This window comes from Drosophila virilis, chromosome 5 (assembly GCF_030788295.1).
Source record: "Drosophila virilis strain 15010-1051.87 chromosome 5, Dvir_AGI_RSII-ME, whole genome shotgun sequence".
Taxonomy (NCBI): domain Eukaryota; kingdom Metazoa; phylum Arthropoda; class Insecta; order Diptera; family Drosophilidae; genus Drosophila; species Drosophila virilis.
In genome coordinates this window covers 25599924-25622108 of record NC_091547.1, presented here as the reverse complement: position 1 = coordinate 25622108, position 22185 = coordinate 25599924, and the positions used below count along the sequence as shown (strand labels likewise).

The window sequence follows — 22185 nt, the reverse complement described above, 5'->3', positions numbered from 1 at the left end:
AAGTGTATAGTGTAAAGTACATCCCGCAAATGTGGAAAAATCGCGAAAAACGTTTGAATACAACTTTTTTTGTTTACCATAAGATTGGCCTCAAGCTCTTTGTTCTTTGATCTTTTTTAAAATTCATTTGGGGTGTTTTACACTTTTCGAAAGATGGATTCCTCACTGATGGAAGTAGAGGTCACAGATTTGGTGGATGACGTTTCGAGCTCAAAATCATTTTCAGGGATCTATATGAAAAATCATTTGAGACGTGTTTACCATTTTTCACAAAACCAAAGCATCGGTGGAAAGTGCAATTCAAGATTTTCTTTCGTTTTGTCCGATATGCTTTAAACTTATTTTTACAGCTCTACAGAACGTAATGAATACGTGTTTCAACGATTTTGGAAATTCCACTCACAGGAATGGTAAATTGGTGGAAAACGTTTGTATGAGAGTTGTTTGTCTACTGTCCGATCAGTGTCAAAACAATTTTTAAAGATTTTTGAGTAGTACATTATATGCTTTTCAATAGGCTTATACATCAAAGGTGTGAGCTAAAATTAGATAAAATTAATGAAGCATTATCGATTACACAGCTTAAATAAATTCATCCACACGCATAAGATTTTATGTGATTTTACAAGATGTGTTTTATTAGGATTCATTTCTTAGTGAATGAAACTATTTGTTTTATGAGTTTCAAAGCTGGAAACCTATTATATGTTATAATAAATTCCATTATATCTAATACTTATTTAGAGCCATTGGACGATGTCGTCGAACAGTTCCCTCCCAAAATATACATTGATTTGTTTGCGTCCCGTTCACTTCCATAAATTTTTCCAGCTTTTTTAGCCATGGATCCTAAAAGGTCTTGTGACATTTTGTGGGCCGATCTCAATGACAACGCCCATTCTTTTAAGCCAATTTCATCCTTTTAAAAAACAATTTAGTTATATGAAGTAAATTTATAAACAAAAACCTACTTACCGAATTTGTCAAAATAATTCTGCCATCGCGACTGCCGTCATTAACACGAATTTGAATACATTGTTCATTTTTGTAGTGTACAAAATCAGATGAAACATCTTCAACTTGGTCCAAAAATATAAGTTCTGGTTTGTTATTTCCACTGTCTGAATAAAGTTCCAAGCTTCAACAAATAATATGTAAATAAAATTAATTAGTATTAATATCTTGTATTATTATAAGTATAAGCGTCACACGAGATATATTGTATTAAAATGTCTGTCCATAAGATAACTAATAAAATTAATACCCCTTAAATCAATGAGAATTAGGTATAATAAATGGAGTTAAAATCACATAAAAGGAGACACCGGTTACGGAACGAGATATTTATTGCATTATTCAGACGTGGATTTCAAAATTCAATTTAAAACTAAAGACAATCGGTTTTTGCAGCTATAGTCGGTGGACCCGACATCTGTGTTGACAAAAGTGCTGAGATTAGGCCCCGTGTGGGGTATAATTACGAGCAGCTCCAACAAAGTTGATGTCCGGAGTGACGCAGTGTCAGCATACTCGAAATGCAGTTCGTTGGTCTCACCTGCCCAGCTAAACTAGACAGTTTTTTTTAATAACTACTCCCCTCTTTGAATCCCGGGCTTTCCCGGTCCACCACTTCCTGTATCTCGTGGGCTACTCCTCTTCCCCTCATTTATTTCCAGAGCCACTAATGTACACTTAAGTTAGAAGCTACTTCGTCCCTGAACTGCTGGTTATCATGAAGACTCTGCTTATTTAGCCGATGAAGAGGGAGGCTCTATAGTGGATAATGTCCAGTAAATTTCAGAAGCGACTACAGGGAATTCGCTCACAATATTGTCACTGTTAACAATACTTTGTGGTCGAATATGAAAAAGAAAAAACCCGGAGCAGCTATCTATACGTTGTTGATTATGATCACCCCATATTCGAGAATTGCAATGGGTCCCAGGTGGCTGGACTCAGATTGGCAGAGTGCGACGCTTTGTGCATTTAAGCAACGAACACAGTCGTCGCGTATCAGAATTGTGTATAAGGGGAATATTTGGATTTCCTTGCATTTGTGAATGAATGATGTTATCGGACTGAAATATATTAATAAAAGATACACCCATTAAACTAGTTACAGGGATATATGTGTGTTGCTCATTTAGACAAAACTTTAATTAATCATCAAAATAATGGTGTTAGTCAAAAGGTTTTCCGTTTCTGTGTTATTGGAATGTTATCGGAGTGTGAATAGTTATTAATCCGAGCATAAATCACTGAGATCAATAGAAGTTACACGGGAAAATATAAGAAAACCTGAAATATAAGAAAAGAAAGGCTAGCTTCTTAAATTACCAAACTACCGCTGGCAAAACGACCTCACACGTATCGTAAATTCTCCTTTTTATCTTTAAATTCTATTAGCGTAGTCTGAAATTGTTCCACCCTTGCGTTTGATGTGCTTTGAGGTGGAGTTGCGTTCTCAGTTGTTGCCCCATAATTGATGAACAAGGGTGATCGTATCATCTCTGAGTTAAGAGACACCTCGATGTCGCAGTAGAAAAATTGTCTACGCATGTCCGTCTCACGCCTCTTGTTTCTTTATATAACAATGACTCTTTGTCATTGAATTGTCTTATATTTGAAGTCTTGATTTAACTAACCGGGCTTGTAGAAACACCTTGCTAAGGCCCAAAAAATGTTCATATTCATATTTCGTTTCGCTCTTCTTAAATGTTTTTATCACAGTAACAGGGCGGATATTTTGGGAAAGAGCTGCTCCTACTGAACGGTTTCTTATAGTCTGGGCTCGTGAGCATGATGTTTTCAGAGGTTTTTAGATGTTTCTGAGCTTGTCGAATAGATGACATTGGGGTCCATTGAATTCTATATGATTTTCATAGATCAATGTTTTCCAACTAAGCCGCCTTCATTGTGGATACTCAAAGGGGGCTTGGCATTAGAAGTGAAGTTTTTCTGAATTTCTGTAATAGCTGACTCAGCCTTAAAGTGATCTGAACTGGAACAAGGTTGTCGGCTCAATGTACTACATTTGGGTCAGCTTTTGTGAGTCATCACAAAACCATTAAATTCAACACTAGACATAATATTTTTCGATTTTTCGAGCCCCTTGTGTTTGCATGGATCAAGTTTTCTAAGAACCAGTCGACGTGTTGGATGCGATCTGTTCAATTTCGTACTGCTTTGTTCACGCAAAAAGTGGTACCTGCGTTTCTAAATGGAAGTCGACAGACTTATGATAACGGACGCAACTAGATCGACTCGGCAATTGATGCTGATCAAGAATATATATACTTTATGGGGTCGGAGACGCTTCATTCTGCCTGTTACATACATATGCATTTTGCACAAAATATATATACATACATACAGGCACTAAAATCAACATATAGACTGGACATCACATAGAAGAAACGTTGGCACAAAAAGTATCGGAGGCATCTGGTCCAAACTCGCGAGTAAGGGATTAAGATATACATATGATGTATTTTTGAACCGCTTACTCTACAGGAAAGTGCTTGGCGCAGTCTCTTCCATATGATTTGTGTGATAGAACGGCAACGCTGTTAATTTTTATCTCGCTCGCACTTACTCTCAGCTCTCCATTCTCTCTCTTTATGTTTAGGGATCGTTTAAATGTGTGTGTGTACTTAAAAAACTATCTACATTGCCATACTCACATATAAAAACGATGGCGAAAAGTAGATGTTTAAAATTGTTCTTAACTTGGCTTGTGGTGTTGCTAAAATAGCATTCGACGATGCCTGCTGTAACAGTATTTAACAATATGAAAATATTTGTGGATCGTTTTTCGGAGATTGGTCGAGCTTTCGAATTATGTATGCCTAGAGGTTCACTTTCAGTCTGGTGATAGCAATTGTATAAAAAACGGCTTTAAATAAGCCTTTAGGTTAGCCAACCGTTCTATGCATGTTTTGGGTGAGTATTATATTATATCAGTGATGATAATCATGACAGTGACGCCGATTTAAATAAGTTCTGTATGCTAAATACTGTAAGGAAAAATTCAGTAATTCAAACTTATTAAATTACTGTAATTACTTAAAGTTGTGTTTCAATCCCTAATTTAATGCCTTAACGAACACACTCTAAAGTCGTTGAAAGAAATAAATAAATAATTTCTGCAGAGCAAATTCCCTGAAGCTTAAAAGATTATTTTCTTCAGTTCTTGTGTTAAGAGTCTGTAGGGTCGCTAATTCTTCAGCGGCTGCGATAGCGCCCGTATTATTCTGTAGCCTGGTGTAATGTCGAGATCATCAACGCACAGAATTGCTTACAATCGCTCACTCGCAGGAAAAAGCAGAAACAGTAAGTCTTCAAGATTTTTTCAAGGCTGCTGACGAAAACACTGTTTGGTTAAGTAACCAGCATAGACAACATCGAAGGCTGCGTGCAGTAACAGGAGAAGACAACAATCATAATTACAGCCTAAGAGTCAATAATGATTGCGCGCTCTTTGAAACCTGACGCCCACTCTCTTTCGCCGGCCCTTTGCTTTCAGCATTGACGCCCGCTGCCCATCGTTCTGAGCGGCGCTCAATTTCGTTCGTTTTTCGAGTTGGCTGCCAAGCAACAAAATAATAATTACTAGATTTTAATAAGTGCCCTGCGCGGCAAATAAATACATTCAAAACAAAAAATATATTATTCTTATAATTTCGCTGCACACTAGCAGTGGTAATTAATAAGTTGCAAAAAGGCTTGCAACTACTTGCTAGCTAGCAAGACAACCAATACCCACGTGTGCAGCGTCGACATATAATTCACACCCTTCCATCACAGTCACCAAGATAGATACCGCTGTCCTTAGCTATTGATATCAGAACGAGGGCAAGCGGTTTGACAATGCCGTCGATGGAATCCCAATCGCATCTATATAAGCGGCCAATGCTGTTTACCATAATACCCCCGACAGTTCTTCAAAAATCGTGGAAGGATCCAGTCGCGAAGTACAAAAGGAATACAAACTACGACTATATACTATGATTATATACTTGCTAAATAGTTTAGAATAGATGAATTTTTTAGAGGCAGAGAAGACTCTGAGCAGAATACTCTATAATGCTTTTTATAATCATCACATAGAATCCTGAACGGTTCAGGTAAGGCATAGTTAATTAAACAAAACTGACGCGGAAAAGGTGCATTATTACCCGTTGGTCTAATAGGGATAGAAATGTTTAATTGGCTAGTCAATCCAGAAGAGTCGATTAAGTCGATTAAAATATAACAACAAGCAAGGTTCTAAAATTAATAAAGGAAGGAGGATTTATCATCAGATGTCTACTGCAGTATGACGGTAAACATACCCTAAGATCCCAATTTAAACCACGAAGCGCAAACAACAAGAATTTTTTCTGTAAAGATTCCATTCTGAAGCATACTCTAGTATAGGTCGTACGAAAGATATATAGAGGGCCTTTGTCTTGTAGGGGTCGTGAATCTCCTTTGACCATGGATTGATAAAACACAAAACAATTCTGACCACGGCTTTAACATGAGATTCAAATTTAAATTTATGAGCAAAAATTACACTTAGATCATTAACCTCATTAAAAGTACTGCTGGCATCATTTATGATGAAGTAAGGAGCTATACCTGGAATCGAAAGCCTTATTGAAAGCAGTGTCGATGACGACAGTCTGCAACCCTTTCTTAAAACCATCAATGAAGAGTTGCGAACGTTAAAAAGTTGCTTAGGATTATGTGCAAACTAAACGATACAACGGTGAAGGCACGTGCGTAGAAAAGTCCAACTGCATAACGGGAGAAATTTGTGTGATTTCCCAATTCCTTAAATTTTGTATAACACATCGAATTCACGTATTTTAATCTCATAAGTTCCTTTAAGAACCAAAAAGGCCTTTCCGACCTCACTGGATGATCAATAGGGACGCAGATATTGCAGAGCAAGTTCAAAGTTTCATAAAATAGTTTAATGGCAACATAGATGTCTGCGCAATTGTACAGTTGGGGCCAATTGACTTGCATAATAAGATCATTTAGCTTATGAAAATCAGCCTCATGAAAACAGCCGACACGATTAGGTAATTCCAATTCCTTGATAGGCACTCGGGCTGGAGGGCATCTACTGTCAGGCACGATGCAGATAATCAATGGCAGAAAGCACAGTTTGGAAAAGGTCTCTGCTGCTCTGGACCATAAATCAGTTGTTAGAGCTAAGCCGCACCTACTGCTTATAAGTGTCACAGGAGAGATGAGATACAGAGAAGTTTCGAACATTGTCACGCGCTTTAAGCACAACAAGCTTCAGATACAGTTTTTTTTTGGCTCGCAGAGCTGCCTGGGGCCGCAAACTACAAATTGGAAATTGGTGATGGTGGATTGGAGATCGCAGAGGCCCTAATCGCTCGAACAAATTTATCAGATTGCATGTGTCAAAAATTTCGGATACTCAGATAAGCGGTTTACGCTTACTGGGCATAAACGATTTTGCCCGCTAGATGCCAAAAGCGGCACTGGTAAGCAGTCAGCATGCAATAATTTAGCTCCAAATCATTAATATTCTGAAAGGCTAAATCGATTGTAGACATGGTCGTGCACGTAACTTCCAAGGTATTTGCGGGTACCAGGTAGAAAGACAGGAATTTCTTCTGATTGTCAAATTGTATGCGTTCATTGACATCCTTGCAGGTTCCACAATAGCTGGTAATCACGATCAGCAGTGACTACAAAATACGAGAGCTCAAGTATGATACAATGATACAATGGGGAGAACAGGGCAGTACCAGGGCGTGTTCTATGGGAATCTGTGATGGGCCCACTTTTATGGAAATCAGCTAATGAATATATTTTGCAACCTAAACGCATACAGAGGTAGAGGCTTAAGAGCAACTAGATGTTGAAGGAATATACAATCAATCAATTGACACGGTCCAGAAGTGGTGGGCGTATTCCGCTGACCAGGGTAAATATATCAGTAATGCAGTACGCAGCTCACATGTAAGTCTTAAATATTTTTAAATGATGGTTAGGAGAGATAGCGTTACGAGTGGAGAGAGGTTCTTAGATGAACTGGTTGCAAAAAGAACAATGGTTCACCGCATGGGGCTGCGAAAGTGGCAAGGCCACTGAGATGCGTTAAATAACGTACCGCTGTACCGATTCATCCCAAACATATAGCCAGAAATCAAGACGCAGTGAACTCTTATCTCACAGGAGGAGAGCGTGTCATCTATGCATGCGACCCCCAATAATTATTAGCATTGTTCTTCAATTCGTGGATGTATTTGTCCTTTGATAATTGTCATTCTTAAAGCATCCGTTTTCAAAAGCTCAACTGAAGGATGTTATTTGCATAAGTTAGTTTGATAAGAAAATAAATAATAATAATAATAAAACGCAACCTCCCAACTTAGGGTTGTATCACATACCGAGTATAGTCAGCAAAAACCCCAAGTTTCCCGGAAATATAACCAAATGTAAGGAAGTCAACTGTCACTTTCCTAACACGAGCCTCCAGTTAATTTCCTGGATTGCATTAGAGTGGACGTTGTGCAATTCGATTTTTCAATAGTATCTTAGGACGAACCTCTTTTATAAACATGTTTTTCTGATATTAAAGAGGCAACAGGTATATTTCTTTCGGGGACTTTATTTTACTTTAGGTGTACTGTAAGCTTACGAAGCTAAGTTCGATCAACATCTCACCATATCATGCGTAAATACGCCTACATACATGTCCTTGTATTTTTATATATCTTGGTGTATTGTCGGTAAATTATTGACATTGTTTTTCGATTATGATGCTATTGATATCCTATTTTTGCAAAAAAATACATTTAATATGCGACGGTATATATTAATAAATTAACGTTCGATTTGACGCGAGTATACTCAAGTACTTGGCTCATGCAAACGACTCGACAATTTTTGGTGAACAAATCTGTATACCAGTGTAATACTTCCAATAAAATCTAAATTCTAAAATATACTACTCCTTATACATATCTTTCCTGAGGCTATCAATTACGAAAGGTAGAATTTTGGAACTTTTAGCGCTTCTCTTATATCAATAACAAAACCATTTTACGTCAAATAAATTTTTTTTCCAAAACTTGTTAATTTTCAAAATACCGTATATTCGATGCGAAATTCTTGCATTTTAGCTCGCTATCGTTGGTAAGGGTACCCAAGCGTTGCCATGTGTGCATTTAGAACATTTTGGACTCGCTGTACACGCATACTTGCATATTTTTTGTATGAATAGAAGCATTTATGCGCTTGTGTGCCTGTTGCTTGCCTGCCTGCCTGTCCCCGATGCAAATTTAACAAGATTTTAGGATTTCTGATTTTGGACGCGCGTCAGACGCGTGCCAATAATGTATTTTCTTTTGCGCCCATGATCAGCCCATTCACAGACATTTGTATGCGTGTGTCTGTGTGTAGAGGTCCAAAATCAGAAATCCTAAAATCTTGTCAAATTTGCATCGGGGACAGGCAGGCTGGCAAGCAACAAGTACACAAGCGCATAAATGCTTCTATTCATACAAAAAATATGCAAGTATGCGTGTACAGCGAGTCCAAAATGTTCTAAATGCACACATGGCAACGCTTGGGTACCCTTACCAACGATAGCGAGCTAAAATGCAAGAATTTCGCATCGACGTGGCAAACCCTTTCTCTATTTCATATTAGCCGTGCCTTCAAAAGTATAGAAATGCCTCAGCATTTGGGAAAAAATGAATTTGTGCGCAGTTTTGCTCGTCGGACAAATACACACACACACACATTGAAACGATCCCTAAACATAGAGAGAGCATTGAGAGCTGAGAGTAAGTGCGAGCGAGATAAAAGTTAACAGCGTTGCCGTTCTATCGCACAAATCATATGGAAGAGAGTGCGCCAAGCACTTTCCTGTAGAGTAAGCGGTTCAAAAATACATCATATGTATATCTTACTCCCTTACTCGCGAGTTTGGACCAGATGCCACCGATACATTTTGTGTCTACTTCTGGTACTCATGTCTAGTCTATATGTTGTTTGGTTAGTGATAATACTTAGGTTCACCCTCGATTTGTTGACCATTCATAGAAAAAGTTAGCAAAATAAAATAAATTGACTTAAAGAAAGTCACTTTAATATGTGATTAATTTTTAGCAGTACTATTATTTAAATAATAATATTTTGCAACACAATTCAATTTTAGCCGCGTTTTCTGAACCCCATATTTATTGAAAGACATTTAATGGTGAAATATAATGTTACACAATTTTCAAAGGCAAGGTTTATTAAAATTAGTTTATAAAAAGCTACTATAGAAAGACAATAGATAAACCAACAATTAGGTATTTAAGATATTTGAAAATCAAAATAGTCGAGCAAATATTCAATTGGCTATTAAAAAAAACCTTTACGTTTTTAAAAAATATAAAAGTGTGCTCGACGGATAAGCACCTGATTAATAATATTATATGTAAAAGAGCTCATAGCTGTCCACTATATGAAACTCATTAAACAATTAGTTGTTGGCTTGTTAGCACGAAACCTAGTAACTTATATATATTTTTTGCTCTTTCCTAAATTTTTTAACACAAAAATTTAAACTCTTCGCACATTTTTTTTAAGTGCAATTGAATATTTTCTATTTTACAATAAGTAACAGACTAAATGAGTGGCCATCTATTTTTAACAATAAAAAAAAAACGTTGCCTCTGAACAATTTTCAAAATCGATTTCATTATGGTAATAATAATCTTTAGAAAATATCGGCTTCATTAAACACGTTTATTTGCTGATGCAATGTGTTACTAAATGAGAATTAATTCGGAAAAATATAATAAAAATAAAGGGAATACCATACCGGTTCGGATATAATTTTGCATATTTAGTTTGCCATAATGAAGCAAATGATCCTCCTAATTTTTTTATGTATCCATGCAGTATGCAGTCCGATTCTTTTTCATCTGCGTCAAAGTGTTGTTTTTGTTTAGCTTTCTTTTTGTGCTCTATTTTATCGGTTTCCGAGTTGATTGTTTCAAATACAGTCTCAGACACTTCCTGTTGCCACCTGAATAAATCAAAATATTATTTATGTTAATAAAAAGCAATTGCGATTTTTTCAATTAGGTTCAACCAATATTGACATTGACAACAACCAATCATAGAAAAGAGTTATTGCATTGGCGAAACTCAGTCTATCAGCCAAACGCAATGTATTGTAAACTACGAGCTTAGAAAATGCAAAATATGTATATAAATTAAAGTTCTGCAATATTTCGGGGCGTTCGATCTTAGTAAAAGGATATCAATAATATGCGCGATTTGTTTTTCTATCTGTAAAGCTGTGAAATAATACTTACTTGACGCGGTTATACATAAATGTCTAATCAAGGCTTGCTAAAAAAATTGATGTGGCAAACAAATTGATAAGACAATGAAAAATCATCTGCATACGCGCACTGAACTCCAAGAAGTAAAATGTTTATTGTTTTATTGTCAAAATATCAATATTATTTTATTATATTGCGTCTTATCTTCGGTTTTGTACTGTAATGGCTTTACATTTGTATTAATCTTAACCAACATATCTCGAGAACAATGCAGTACTTATGCTGATGCTGAGTTTGGTTTGTATATAAATTAAAAAGATTAACGATGCAACATTCTTTTATCCATATTTATACCCTCAATCCATTTAAAATGGGTAAAAGGGTATATTATATTTGAGCAAAATGTAAATGTGTGTAACGGGCAGAAGGAAGTATCTCCGACCCAAAAATTTATATATATTCTTGATCAGCATTAAGAGCCGAGTCGTCTGTCCGGCCGTCTGTCCGTATGTATGAACGCAAGGTTATCAGAACCCATAAGACCTAGAGGCTTAAAATTTCAGCTGTAGATCCTCATAGTGCCTGCTAAGATCAAGGTCCGATATTCGATAACTTACTCCGTTCCCAACAATCGATACAATTCGATATCGCTATCGTTTTTTTTTTTTGATCAAATTGGGTAAATAATAAGAGCTAGAGTTACCAAACATGATATATTGCTTTTAGAGTTATTAACCCAACTGTATTGTATACTAATTTAAGCCACAATTTAAATGAAATTGGCTTTTTGAGAATACAGAAATTAAAAAATACAGAATGTAAAAAATTTTATTATGGTCGGGTTTTGTTTTGTTTTTCGGTGTTTTGACTGCGACGCAAATGGGACTGCTTAATCATTTAATTGCAATTGTATTTTTTTCTGTGCTGCTATATAAATTCGTTTTTTTTTTTTTTTGTCAGTGAGACTTATAGTTACAGCAGCAGGCGATTTTTTCCAATGCATTCTGTGGCGAGACTCGAAAAAACAACATTTCAAGATTTGTAAGCTAATACAGCTATACAGAAGTAAAGGAAATTCTTAATCAAGAAGTAGAGGAAATCTTAATCTTGGCCTCGCTTGGGACTCAGCTTCGGATCGATTGCTGTTTTTTTCTCATCCATTCAGAAGAAATCCAAACCATCTAAAAATCGCTAAGGATAAAATCTTCTTGCATCAGATCTGGTAAAAAAAAGCTTGACAGGGATTAGGGCCTACTAGCATAATTAGCATCAGTTTGGCAGACCCTTGCAGGCCAACATCGACCGCTTCATTCTTGAAAGCGTTCAAGAGGTTTCTATCGACTCGAGGCAAGCCATCTCATCTCTTTGTCAACGCCAAAAACAATCTCCTGGCCCTCAAGTGTCTATTTATGAGTCATAATCATATTAATTTAGTGCACAACCTTTGCATGGCTGACCTAAATGGAAGTTTATCACTTTGGCGGCCCTTGAGAAGCAGCAGTTAAGACAATGAAGGATCATTTTTATCGTGCTGTTGGTTTTTGTGTTTTTAAATTCAAAGAACTTCGCATCCTATAGCATCGATAACTTAAGCCAGGCATATGCGTTAACAGTCTTTGTATAGGAGCCAATCGTGGGAAAGAATGGAGTCGCTCGCTAAACCATATTGCGTACCCCAATAGGAATGAGAGCTGAATGCCTACCGCCATCAAGGATTCAGTTGAAATCCCATGTCTTCTAACGGGGAGAGAATATCTGACTACGAAAACAAAACAACTAGACCGGTCGAGCAATTGATACGACCTGAATCTTATTACAACCTTGCTATGCGAAGCAACTGCTAAAATTTCGCTCTTTTCATTACATTGATCTGTCACATTTAGCAGTGCCCTACCATCAACTAATGTTAACGCCTCGATGTTGCGTTCTGAGCGTTCGAAAACGACTACTTTAGCGTCTTCTTTAAAGACACAGTGGTTAAGGAGAATATATTGACAAAGTCCTATGTACTCTGGGGCGAAAGTTGACATGTGACCCAGTTCAGAGAGTTCTCAGTTGAGAGCGATTGACGTGTTTTATTTGTGCTCCAAGTTTTTATATATGTTTGTGCTTTAACCCTGCTTTTTATTTATAAATTTTGCTTTTTTTGGTGCTTTATTTAAAAAGCTTTTATAAATTGTGCAAAGTGTTATCTGTTATCTGTTGTGCAGTGTAAGTCTGTTCGTATTGTTGTTATTGCCTGTCTAGCAACTTGGATGTATCTCCAATGTTGTCTTATCGCCTTCTCTAAGCGATCCAATTACCCCTATTTCAACTCCTGTAGTAGTCCCATTAGAGCTCGTACCTGATCCCGTTCCAGTTATCCCCGTCAGCTCCTGGCCGCAAAGGTAGACCTGCGCGGAGTCTAGCCCAGATTATTAAAAACAATCATGGTGCCTCTTTAGCTCCTCCAACTTGGTTTTACCTGCAGCACCATCAGCGCCTACTTTTACGGTAGTTGCCGCAAGTTTTTGTGTCTGATTTTTGTGCGTGATTTAAATATGTCATTATTCACTGCCGAAAATTGTCTAGTACCCTTAGGACAGCACGATTTTATGGACTGCATGCTTGATTTTTCGTTGTTTCAAATCAATTCAATATCTTATCATTTGAATAGAAAACTTTACCTTGTATTTGTTAACGACTACCTTATTTCTAATGTGTCTAAGTCCCCTCCTTTATCTCTTCCTCAGGATGTCTATCATCCTTCTTTAGAGATTGCAATGCTCAATTGTAATCCTTTTATTTCGTGCTCATCACCCAATAAGCCCCGCCGTTGCTTCCGTAAAGGAAATTACTCTTTGCTGAACCAGTTTATTTATGCAACCGATTAGTCTTTCTTGTTTGACTCGGTTAACACTGCTATTAATTTTTTGTATAACACCCTAAACTCCCTCTTAGATGTGTATTCCCAAGTCAATTCCTTCGAGTACTCTAAGCCCTCTAAGCCCTTGTTTACTTCCAGATTGTCACATCTAAAAAATTTAAAATGTAAATATTTTAGAAAGTCTGTTTCGTGTTCAGACTTGGCTGAATATTCCATAGCCAAATGGAACTTCATTCTTCTTATTTGTCAATGCAATGAGTTGTTGTAAAAGGCAATTTGCCAAAAACCCAAAACAGTTTTATGATTTAGTAAACTTGAAAGGGTAAATCTTCAAGTTTGCCATCTTCTTTTTCCGTCGGGATGGATAAAGCTAGCACTGACACTGATTCTGCTAGCCTCCTTGCTAATTTTTTTTACCCTTGCAGAGGGTATTATAATTTTGTCGTGAGATGTGTTATGCATAGAAGGAGACATCTCCGAACCCATAAAGTATATATATTCTTGATCAACATCAAAAGCCGAGTCGATATAGTCATATATCTGCCATAGGAACGATCGGTCGTAAACTAGGATTTTGATTAAAAACCTTTTTTGTTTATCAAGATTTTTGGCCCAAACTCGGCATTACCTATTTTCCCTGTGCTTCTTAGATACGGGCAAAGCACTATAAGCATTATGAAAAGGTTGGGTCTGTAAGCATATTAGATCTTCAGCGTGCCGAATATAGCCTTTCATTCTCGTTTCCAATCAACTTACTCTTCAGTCTGTCCTAATACTAATTCTACCCTCTTCTTCCAACATCAAATGCATATATATATTTTATTTTAGAAGCTATATGTCAAGTTTGGTGACTCTAGCTCTTATTATTTACCAAAATTGCCCAAAAAACAGGATATCGATATCGATTTTTATCGATTGCTTGGAAACGGAGTAAGTGATCGATTATCGGAAACAAACTCGATCTGCGCAGTCACTAGGAGCACCTTCACCTATAATTTCAAGCTCTTTCTCTAGCTCTCATAGGTTCTGAGATCCTTGCGTTCATACATACGTACGAACGGACAGACAGACGGACTTGGCTAGATCGATGCGGCTATTGATGCTGATCAAGAATATATATACTTTATGTGCTCGGAGATACTATCTTCTGCATGTTACATACATTTGGATTTTGCACAAATACAATATACTCTTATACCTATTTTTAATGGGTTCAGGGTATAATAATCAGTCGAATTTGCAGAATTTCTGCAGTTGTTTTCCCTGTTCAACATGAATTCGTTAAGAATCGTTCAACTACGACCAATCTGCTTGAGTTTACTTTCTTGGTAAATAATGCGTTCCTTTCGAAAATGCAAACTGATGTCATTTACACTAACTTCAGTAAGGCGTTCGACTCTGTGCACCATGACATTTAACTTCTTAAACTTGATCGAATAGGTTTCCCTCCGTCTCTTTTCCTTTGGATTAATTCTTGTTTAAAAGGTAGGACCCAAAGAGTAATGCCTACGCTGACTACCTCTGTTATATCACATGCCCGTGTACTCATGTATGCGGACGATGTGAAAATTTTTCTATCATAAACTAATACTCTACATCATTCTTGTCTACAAGACGATTTGAACGCTATGCTACTTTGGTGTTCGGCCAATCAAATGCATCTAAAGTGTTCAAAGTGTATGTTTATGACATTTAATCGTACTACACCTTATCTAGTCAGTTATACAATCGACAATATCCCTTTGCAACGTTATCTAATAGTTAAGGATCTAGGCATTGTTTTTGATTCTTAGCTCTGTTTCAATCTTCACATAGATACCATCGTTAATGAGGCAAAAGGTGTACTTGGATTCATTCAACGCTGGTCTAAGGAGTTCAATGATCCTTTTATTTTTATAACTAAACTTCTGTACATCTCTTTTGTTCGCCCTATCCTTAAATACTGCTCTTGCATCTGGTCTCTGCAGTATAACAATAGCCAGGAACGTATTGAATCTGTCCAGAAGGTTGCCTACTCTAGCGGGCTGCTTCTTCGTAACCTTCCGTCGTTAACCAACCGTAGGACAATTCTCGGTGTTGTCCATCTACATAAGTTGATTACTGTCTACATAGATTCTCATTTTCTGCTAGGGCGTTTTCAATTTTCTGTTCCGGCTAGACCAACCAGAAATTATATTCTTATCCAACCTTATTCCTATCTACGTGCACAACAGACTATGCTATGCACAATCCTTTTCGCGTGCTATGTTAAAATTTAATAGTTTGCATCACGTTTTCTCTACTGAACTATCTCTACCCCTAATAAAATCGTTGCTTTCAGGATACCTTCGGGAATTCTCTGACCACTCTCAGCTATGAGCAGGGGCATACTTTGCCGGAGGGGCTAAAAATTTTCCCCCACCGGGTCCGTGATTTCCCATTATATCTCTCTTTGTCCTATCTACTTAACACTCTTTATATCTTTATAAAACTTACATTTCTTTACTTTATTAACAATCTTACTGTATAGCAAATTAAGATTATTTTTAATTTAACTTAAGAACACTGTTTTCTAATTACAACCTTCTCCTTAGATGTAGGCTCTAATAGCTTCATTGACAAAATTAGCTGTGAAAAGGGGCACAGCTGGCCGGACTGGCAAATAAAACACCTGCATCGGTCGGTGATGCCATTTAGAAAATTGTGTTCTTCAACTGGGCTTTTAGCATTTAATTCCATTATCTATTGTATAATCTATTGAATAATGAGGACCATTATAAATACAATTAATAATAAATAATAAGTAAAAAATAAAAAAATAAAAAAAAAATTGAATAAAATTGATTTTTTAGTTAGGGTTAGGAACCGACGAAAGGCTTGTTGGTATGACTTCCCAAGACATTCTAAAGCGACATTCGCGTGAAGGGTATACGAACAAAATATTGAAGTGCTGGGTGTAGTTCCCAAGCAGAACACTATCTCCTAAAATCGTCGCACTAATTCATCAGCACGTTTTTCAGAACTTTGCTTACAGTAGGCTTCGCAATCAACGTGGAACCAAGCAAATCCGAATCAAGCCTTGTTTTCTGAAGAAGCTCATAAAAAAAGTTTTGCTCCAAGCAGCAAGTCCACGCCCTGTGGCTTAAGAAAAGACGAATCTGAAAGCCGTATGGGAATGATCCAATTTGTTGTGTTGATGTGGTTGACTAACAGTAATGGTTGACTAACAGTAATGGTAGACCTTCTCAGAGAAATGAGACTGTAAAGTACACGCGAATGTTTCCTACAAAAGCTGAGGACTTGTGCTTTTTAACTGAAGCTGGCGAGACGTTATAAGATAAATCTGAAAACCGAGAAAAGGCATGTCGATAAATAACTAATCGCAGTCAGTTGGCTATACGGAAAATTAGAGTTAAGTCAGCAAGGAATGATGCTTCGCTCCGCTGGTTCGAAAGCATCCAGAGCTGCATGATCGAAATTTATGACCTTTCTCTAGACAATTCAAGCACAAATAAAGTCGATTTGCTTCCCTAAGCCGTAATGCAGGATCCAAGTTTCCAAGCCGAAAACAATTATATACAATCGCAGACAGGGGCGTAGTGGGTGGTGATGATATATGACGGTCTATTTGTGTTGAATGCTCTAGCTTTTCCCATCTGATGACTAGAGACAAGGCTTGCCATAGAAAAATTTACAGTTTCCATCGTTCGGCATCTCTTTTCTAGATGCGTAGCCATCTGCTTCCACGGTCAAGGTAACAAACGACGGGTGCTCTTGCTTCTCTCCCCACTTGTCCTGTGATGTGGGGGCAAGCTTTTGCAAAATAATCTGCACAATGATGCCGCTGTTGCCCATTGTATTTTAGCGCGTTAATGTGTGTCTTAAATTGGTGGAACAACTCCTTTAACGCCACAGGTAATCCACCTGCCACACTCTTGAGCTCCAATATCTCAAACTTTTTTCCAATAATTTAAGGGCTGTGACATAATATCATTTGGTATTTCCAATTTCCGTATAGCGCTGAATCCTACAGACACGCGATTTTGCGATTTAACTCTGAGCCTAAGCGCCCATCGAAACTGCTAATTTGGGCACTTTGCCGTGTTTGGAATTGTCACCCTGTTTGCAGAGGGCAGTGTACTAAAGGCGCTATTTATTGATGCCATTACAAGCGTTGATCGAAAGTGTGTGCAAACTAGTTCAGTTTAAGCTAAAATTTTCATTGTAGTTACCTTATGCGATGAGGTGCACGTTAAAACCAGGTTTCGGCCAATTCGGATATTAGCCTGGTATCGATCGTCCACATCGACTACGCGAAATGCTACGAACCGATTTTCCACATTAACATTAAAACAAGTAAGAAACTATAGTCGAGAACTCCAAATTAACTCCCAATGTGGTGGCGCTAGCTTTAAAATGAATGATATTTAGTTTATTTAGTATTGTAACGTGGGGTAAAAAATAAAAGGGCAGTAGCGTAACATACGCGAATGCCGAATGGAACCATCATACTATTGACTCTTAACGCTGTTTAAATGTCAAAGCAATATTATATATTATATTATTAATTGCCATTGCTATCATGTTAATTATTAAGCCAAGGGAACATATTGAAGTCTAAAGTAGACTAAAACCAATCATTTAATAGAATAAGAGAAGAGGATTTAAGTTAAGAAGGACCGAATCGAATTAAATATAAACATATGCAACTCTGACTCATAAATATGTAAACAGAAGAAACGGAGGAGCGAATACACTTAAGTAGATAGTTTTCGCCGCACGGCGAAAAGGGCATAAAGCGGCGAGGCTGATTAGCAGGCGGAGTTATCACTACAGCTCTCTTACCCCCTTTCAGCTTAACGTCTGGGCAGACTAAAAATGTTTTGAAGAGTGGACTTGGTAAGACTGAGTTTATTACTCCGGCTAAGATACTACTTTACAAGTGACGCCCGAACAGGGACTCTAGGTGTGTAGGGATGTAGCATTAAAGTGGCATACAAGCCCTGGAAAAAGCCGCCAAAGTGGATTCAGGGCCAAAGAGGCAGCGTTAATTGAGAATTCAGCTGCCCGCTGCATAGAAAAGAGAACATCAATAGTCTCACTGGGGTGTCAGCACAAACACAAATGTTGAGGCAGACAAGAGGGGAGAACAACAAAAGTGGAAAATTAAAACGTAAGTGAACTGGAACGACGTTGGAGTTTTTTTTTTGGTGTTCAAAAAAAAGGGAATATATATATATATAAAGCTATCCAGACGCCAAAGTGAAGTGCAGCACGGAGACTCGGCGAGCGACGCAAATAAAACATGAATTGAAAGTGGCTTATGAGACTGAACGACGGTGAAAGAGTAGACGAGTGCAGCTAAATGGTGTTGTAGGGTAAAGGTAGTACGCAGTGTCGCCCTTTAAAGTGGTCAACTAAATTGCGACTTGATTTTGTTAAGAATAAAAAATTTAAAATTAAAATAACTAAAATAATGAAAAATGAAATAATAATAATATCAGAACAAAATGATATTAAAAAAAATATTACCAATTACATCGGTAAAAATAAAGCAAAATGAAATTATAAAAAATACAAATAATAAAAATAAATATTATGAAAATAAAATAATCAAAAATAAAAATAATTAAAATAATTATCAAATGCATATATATTCTATTTTGAAAGCTATATGTCAAGTTTGGTGACTCTAGCTCTTATTATTTACCAAAATTGCCCAAAAACAGGATATCGATATCGATTTTTATTGATTGCTTGGCAACGGAGTATGTTATCGATTATCGGAAATAAACTCGATCTGCGCGGGAACTAGGAGCACCAAGATCTAAAATTTCAAGTCTCTAGCTCTTATAGGTTCTGAGATCCTTGCGTTCATACATACGGACGGACGGACAGACAGACGGACATGGCTAGATCGACTCGGCTATTGATGCTGATCAAGAATATATACATATACTTTATGGGGTCGGAGATGCTTCCTTCTGCCTGTTACATACATTTGGATTTCGCTCAAATACAATATACCTTTATACCCATTTTTAATGGGTTCAGGGTATAAAAATAAAAATAAAGTTATCGAACTAAGATGAGCAATAAGGACAGACTAGTTCACGGAAATAGAAGGACAGCTCGAATGAAGAAAACATAGCTCGGAGATTTATCATAAAATTAAGAATGTCATAATCCAGGGGTGGGTGTGCGTGGGATCCACTTGTGACGAAAAGTGGTGAAAACGCTGGTAGAAGTTTTGCGTTGCCGGTTGGCAACCTTTGTTTCTGGGGGTTCACAATCGGCAAAGGTATGGGCTCGGCTAGTCGACTTAGAGGCCAAATATACCCGGGCCCCGAGCAGAAAAACCTAGCCCGAACACGACCCCGTTGATTGGGATAGGAGGTCAAAATCAGAATGGGATTCCGGCCCATGTCTGAGCACTCCTGGTCTGCTCGAAGTCCCGATAATCCCGAGCCCATGATGCGGGCGACAAGGTAAAGGAATCGGGAACGTCACGTGTTGCTGAGGCTGTCCCATCAACACCAACGCGCCTACCATTGGAGTTGAGGGGACACTGCGTCGTACCCGGTATACGATTGTCATTCGTGGAAACCATCGAGAATCGAGCCCTGTCCTATGACATCAACCTAGATAGGTTACCTAAGACGATGAATAAGGTCATGATCGGCAAATCGTCCACTGGTTCACAACGAATGGACTAATATATGTGTCATGAAATGAATTTGCGACCTAGATTAGGGAATAGAATGGGTTCGTATCTAGTCAACGGGCAAGCGCAGATAAGAATCGGCATAAACAACCCGTTCAGGGTAGCTTCATCGCCAAGCGGCGGAGTGGGTTTCAGTGGTGAAGTTTCAGGGGCACTACCGGTACCGAGAGAAGAGGCTGTCAACAGGATGATTGGCCAAAATAGGAGTGAATGCTCGAACGCTCTGGTGGACTTTTGTGCGTACCCTGCGGTACTAGTGTGGTGAGCAGCCATGTGTGCTGTAGACGGCCAGCTCAGGGCAACGGGCAGCGGCACCATCCAGACCGGGAATAATAGGAATTTCTCCGTGCAATAGGCACGAGGATGCGTTGCGCAATCAGCTAGATAACGCTAGGTACGCTGAAGAGACTGGGGATTAGGAAAGGGGCGACTGGTAGCCCTGCGGAGGCAATACCAGAGTTGATATTAGGGATTCGACAGGGGGCGGCAGTCTGTCCCGCGGAATGAGTCCCGGCGGCGAGGTCGGACTATAAGCGCATGTCCAGGGTGCCAGTGGAGGCACGGTCGGACAGCAATATGTCCAGGGTGCCAGTAGAGGCGCGGTCGGACAGCAATGTGTAGAGCAGGAGTAAAGGAGTAGACACGGGGGTGTAAGGAGGACCCGACAAGGGTTATGGTGAAAGGACAGGCGACGACGGAGGTCAGCAGGAGGAGGTGAGAAGTCAGGGCCTACGCATGGATTAGCACCTAAATGGCTGAGAATGGTGGCTGGATCCAACGGTCGATAGGTCGCAACTGAGAAGTAGGCCTGTTAGCAGGTGAGCTAGTCACGAAGCTCGTAGTGGCGAAGGGTCTGGACAAGGGAGTCACAACAATGAGGACGTCTGTCCTGGAGCCAAATCCGCAGGTGCTATTCGAAGGGGGTGTCCCACGTAGGCAGCCATCATATTGTGATGAAGGACAACGAGCCCATCAAGCAGAGGTATTACCCGAGAATCCCGGCGATGCAACGAGTCATCGACGAGCAGGTGGAGGAATTGCTCCGGACGTAAGGCATCGAGCCGTCCCGTACAGTGCGCCCACTCTGCTGGCGAAAAAGAAGAACGGAGAAAGGCGAATGTGCATCGATTATAGGCAGTTTATCCCACATTCGATTCTGGACGCATAGCCAATAACCCGGATAAATCACATTTAAGAGCGCCTACGGCACGCACGCTATATCTCGAGGCTGAATCTGACGCAAGGATATGAGCAGATACTCAAGAAAGAACGTAGCAGGCAGTATACCGCGTTTACGGTTCCCAGCCGGGGGCTATACCAGTTGAAAATTATGCCCTTCGCTCCGCACTTGGCGTGCACCACTTTCCAGACGGCATTGGATTCGGTGATGGGCCCGGAAATGGAACCACACGCTTTCGGCTATCCGCACAACATCATTGTCGTAGGTGCGACGGAAGAGGTTTTCCGACGACTGAGGGAAACAAACCTGAGATTTAACACGGAAAAATACCAATTCTTCAGGAAGGAGCTGGTGTATATGAGGCACGTGTCGAGCGGAGTCCGCACGGATCCATCAAATGCGAAGGTATGGTCGTAGGGCGTAGAGAAACAAGTGGAATTATAGCAACTCAAGGAGCGGCTCACGACCGCGGCGATCCCAGCCTGCCTGGATTTCACTAAGAAATTTGTGCTCCAAAGGGACACGATCGATCATGGCCTCGACGCCATCTTTACGCAAGCCATCGACGAGGAGGAGCGAGTAGTCGCGTACGCCAATAGGAAGCTTCTGAAGGCGGAGACCAATTATTCAGCCACGTCGTTACCGACCACATGGCAATCGAATGGTTCAACTCAATATAGAGTCCATCTGGGAGGATCGCTCGATTACCCTTATGGTTACAGCAGTTCCAGTTTGCCGTGCAGTACCGGCGAGAAAAGTTTAACGTGTTAGGTGTCGCGCTATCCCGAGGCATGCCGTCAGGCCGTGGATGGACCGCAGGCACGCTGGAAAAACTGACTAAGAAGCCAGAAAAGAACCAGGACAACGCGATCGAGAACGGCCAAATCTATCGTCACCTAGGACACTGAGTCGACAACGAGGACTACGTACCGTAGAAATTGTGTGTCGCCGGTAATCAAAGGCAGAGAGTCCTGCAGGAGTGTCACAATACCACGATAGAGCGTCATCAAGGGGTGAGGAATACAATATTCCGACTGGCGCAGAGGTACTATTGGCCAGGAATGTTCCGGAACGCCGCACAACATGCAACGAATGCTGACGCGCCAGGTGACGGAACCGT

The 22185-nt window shown here is 39.2% G+C and overlaps 1 protein-coding gene across 3 annotated transcripts in view; it reads right to left on the bottom strand.

Annotated features, from left to right (window-relative positions):
* Positions 1–610: 610 nt before the first annotated feature.
* Gprk1 (G protein-coupled receptor kinase 1) overlaps positions 611–22185 on the bottom strand; it is a 98564-nt gene continuing 76989 nt past the window's right edge. For all 3 annotated transcript variants that reach the window (XM_070210547.1, XM_002058811.4, XM_032437138.1), the window contains 3 exons: positions 9848–10054; positions 976–1138; positions 611–919 (listed from right to left, as the gene is read on the bottom strand). In XM_070210547.1, coding sequence (XP_070066648.1) covers positions 737–919; positions 976–1138; positions 9848–10054 — 553 coding nt within the window. In that variant the 3' untranslated portion in view covers positions 611–736. The remainder of the gene's footprint in view (positions 920–975; positions 1139–9847; positions 10055–22185) is intronic.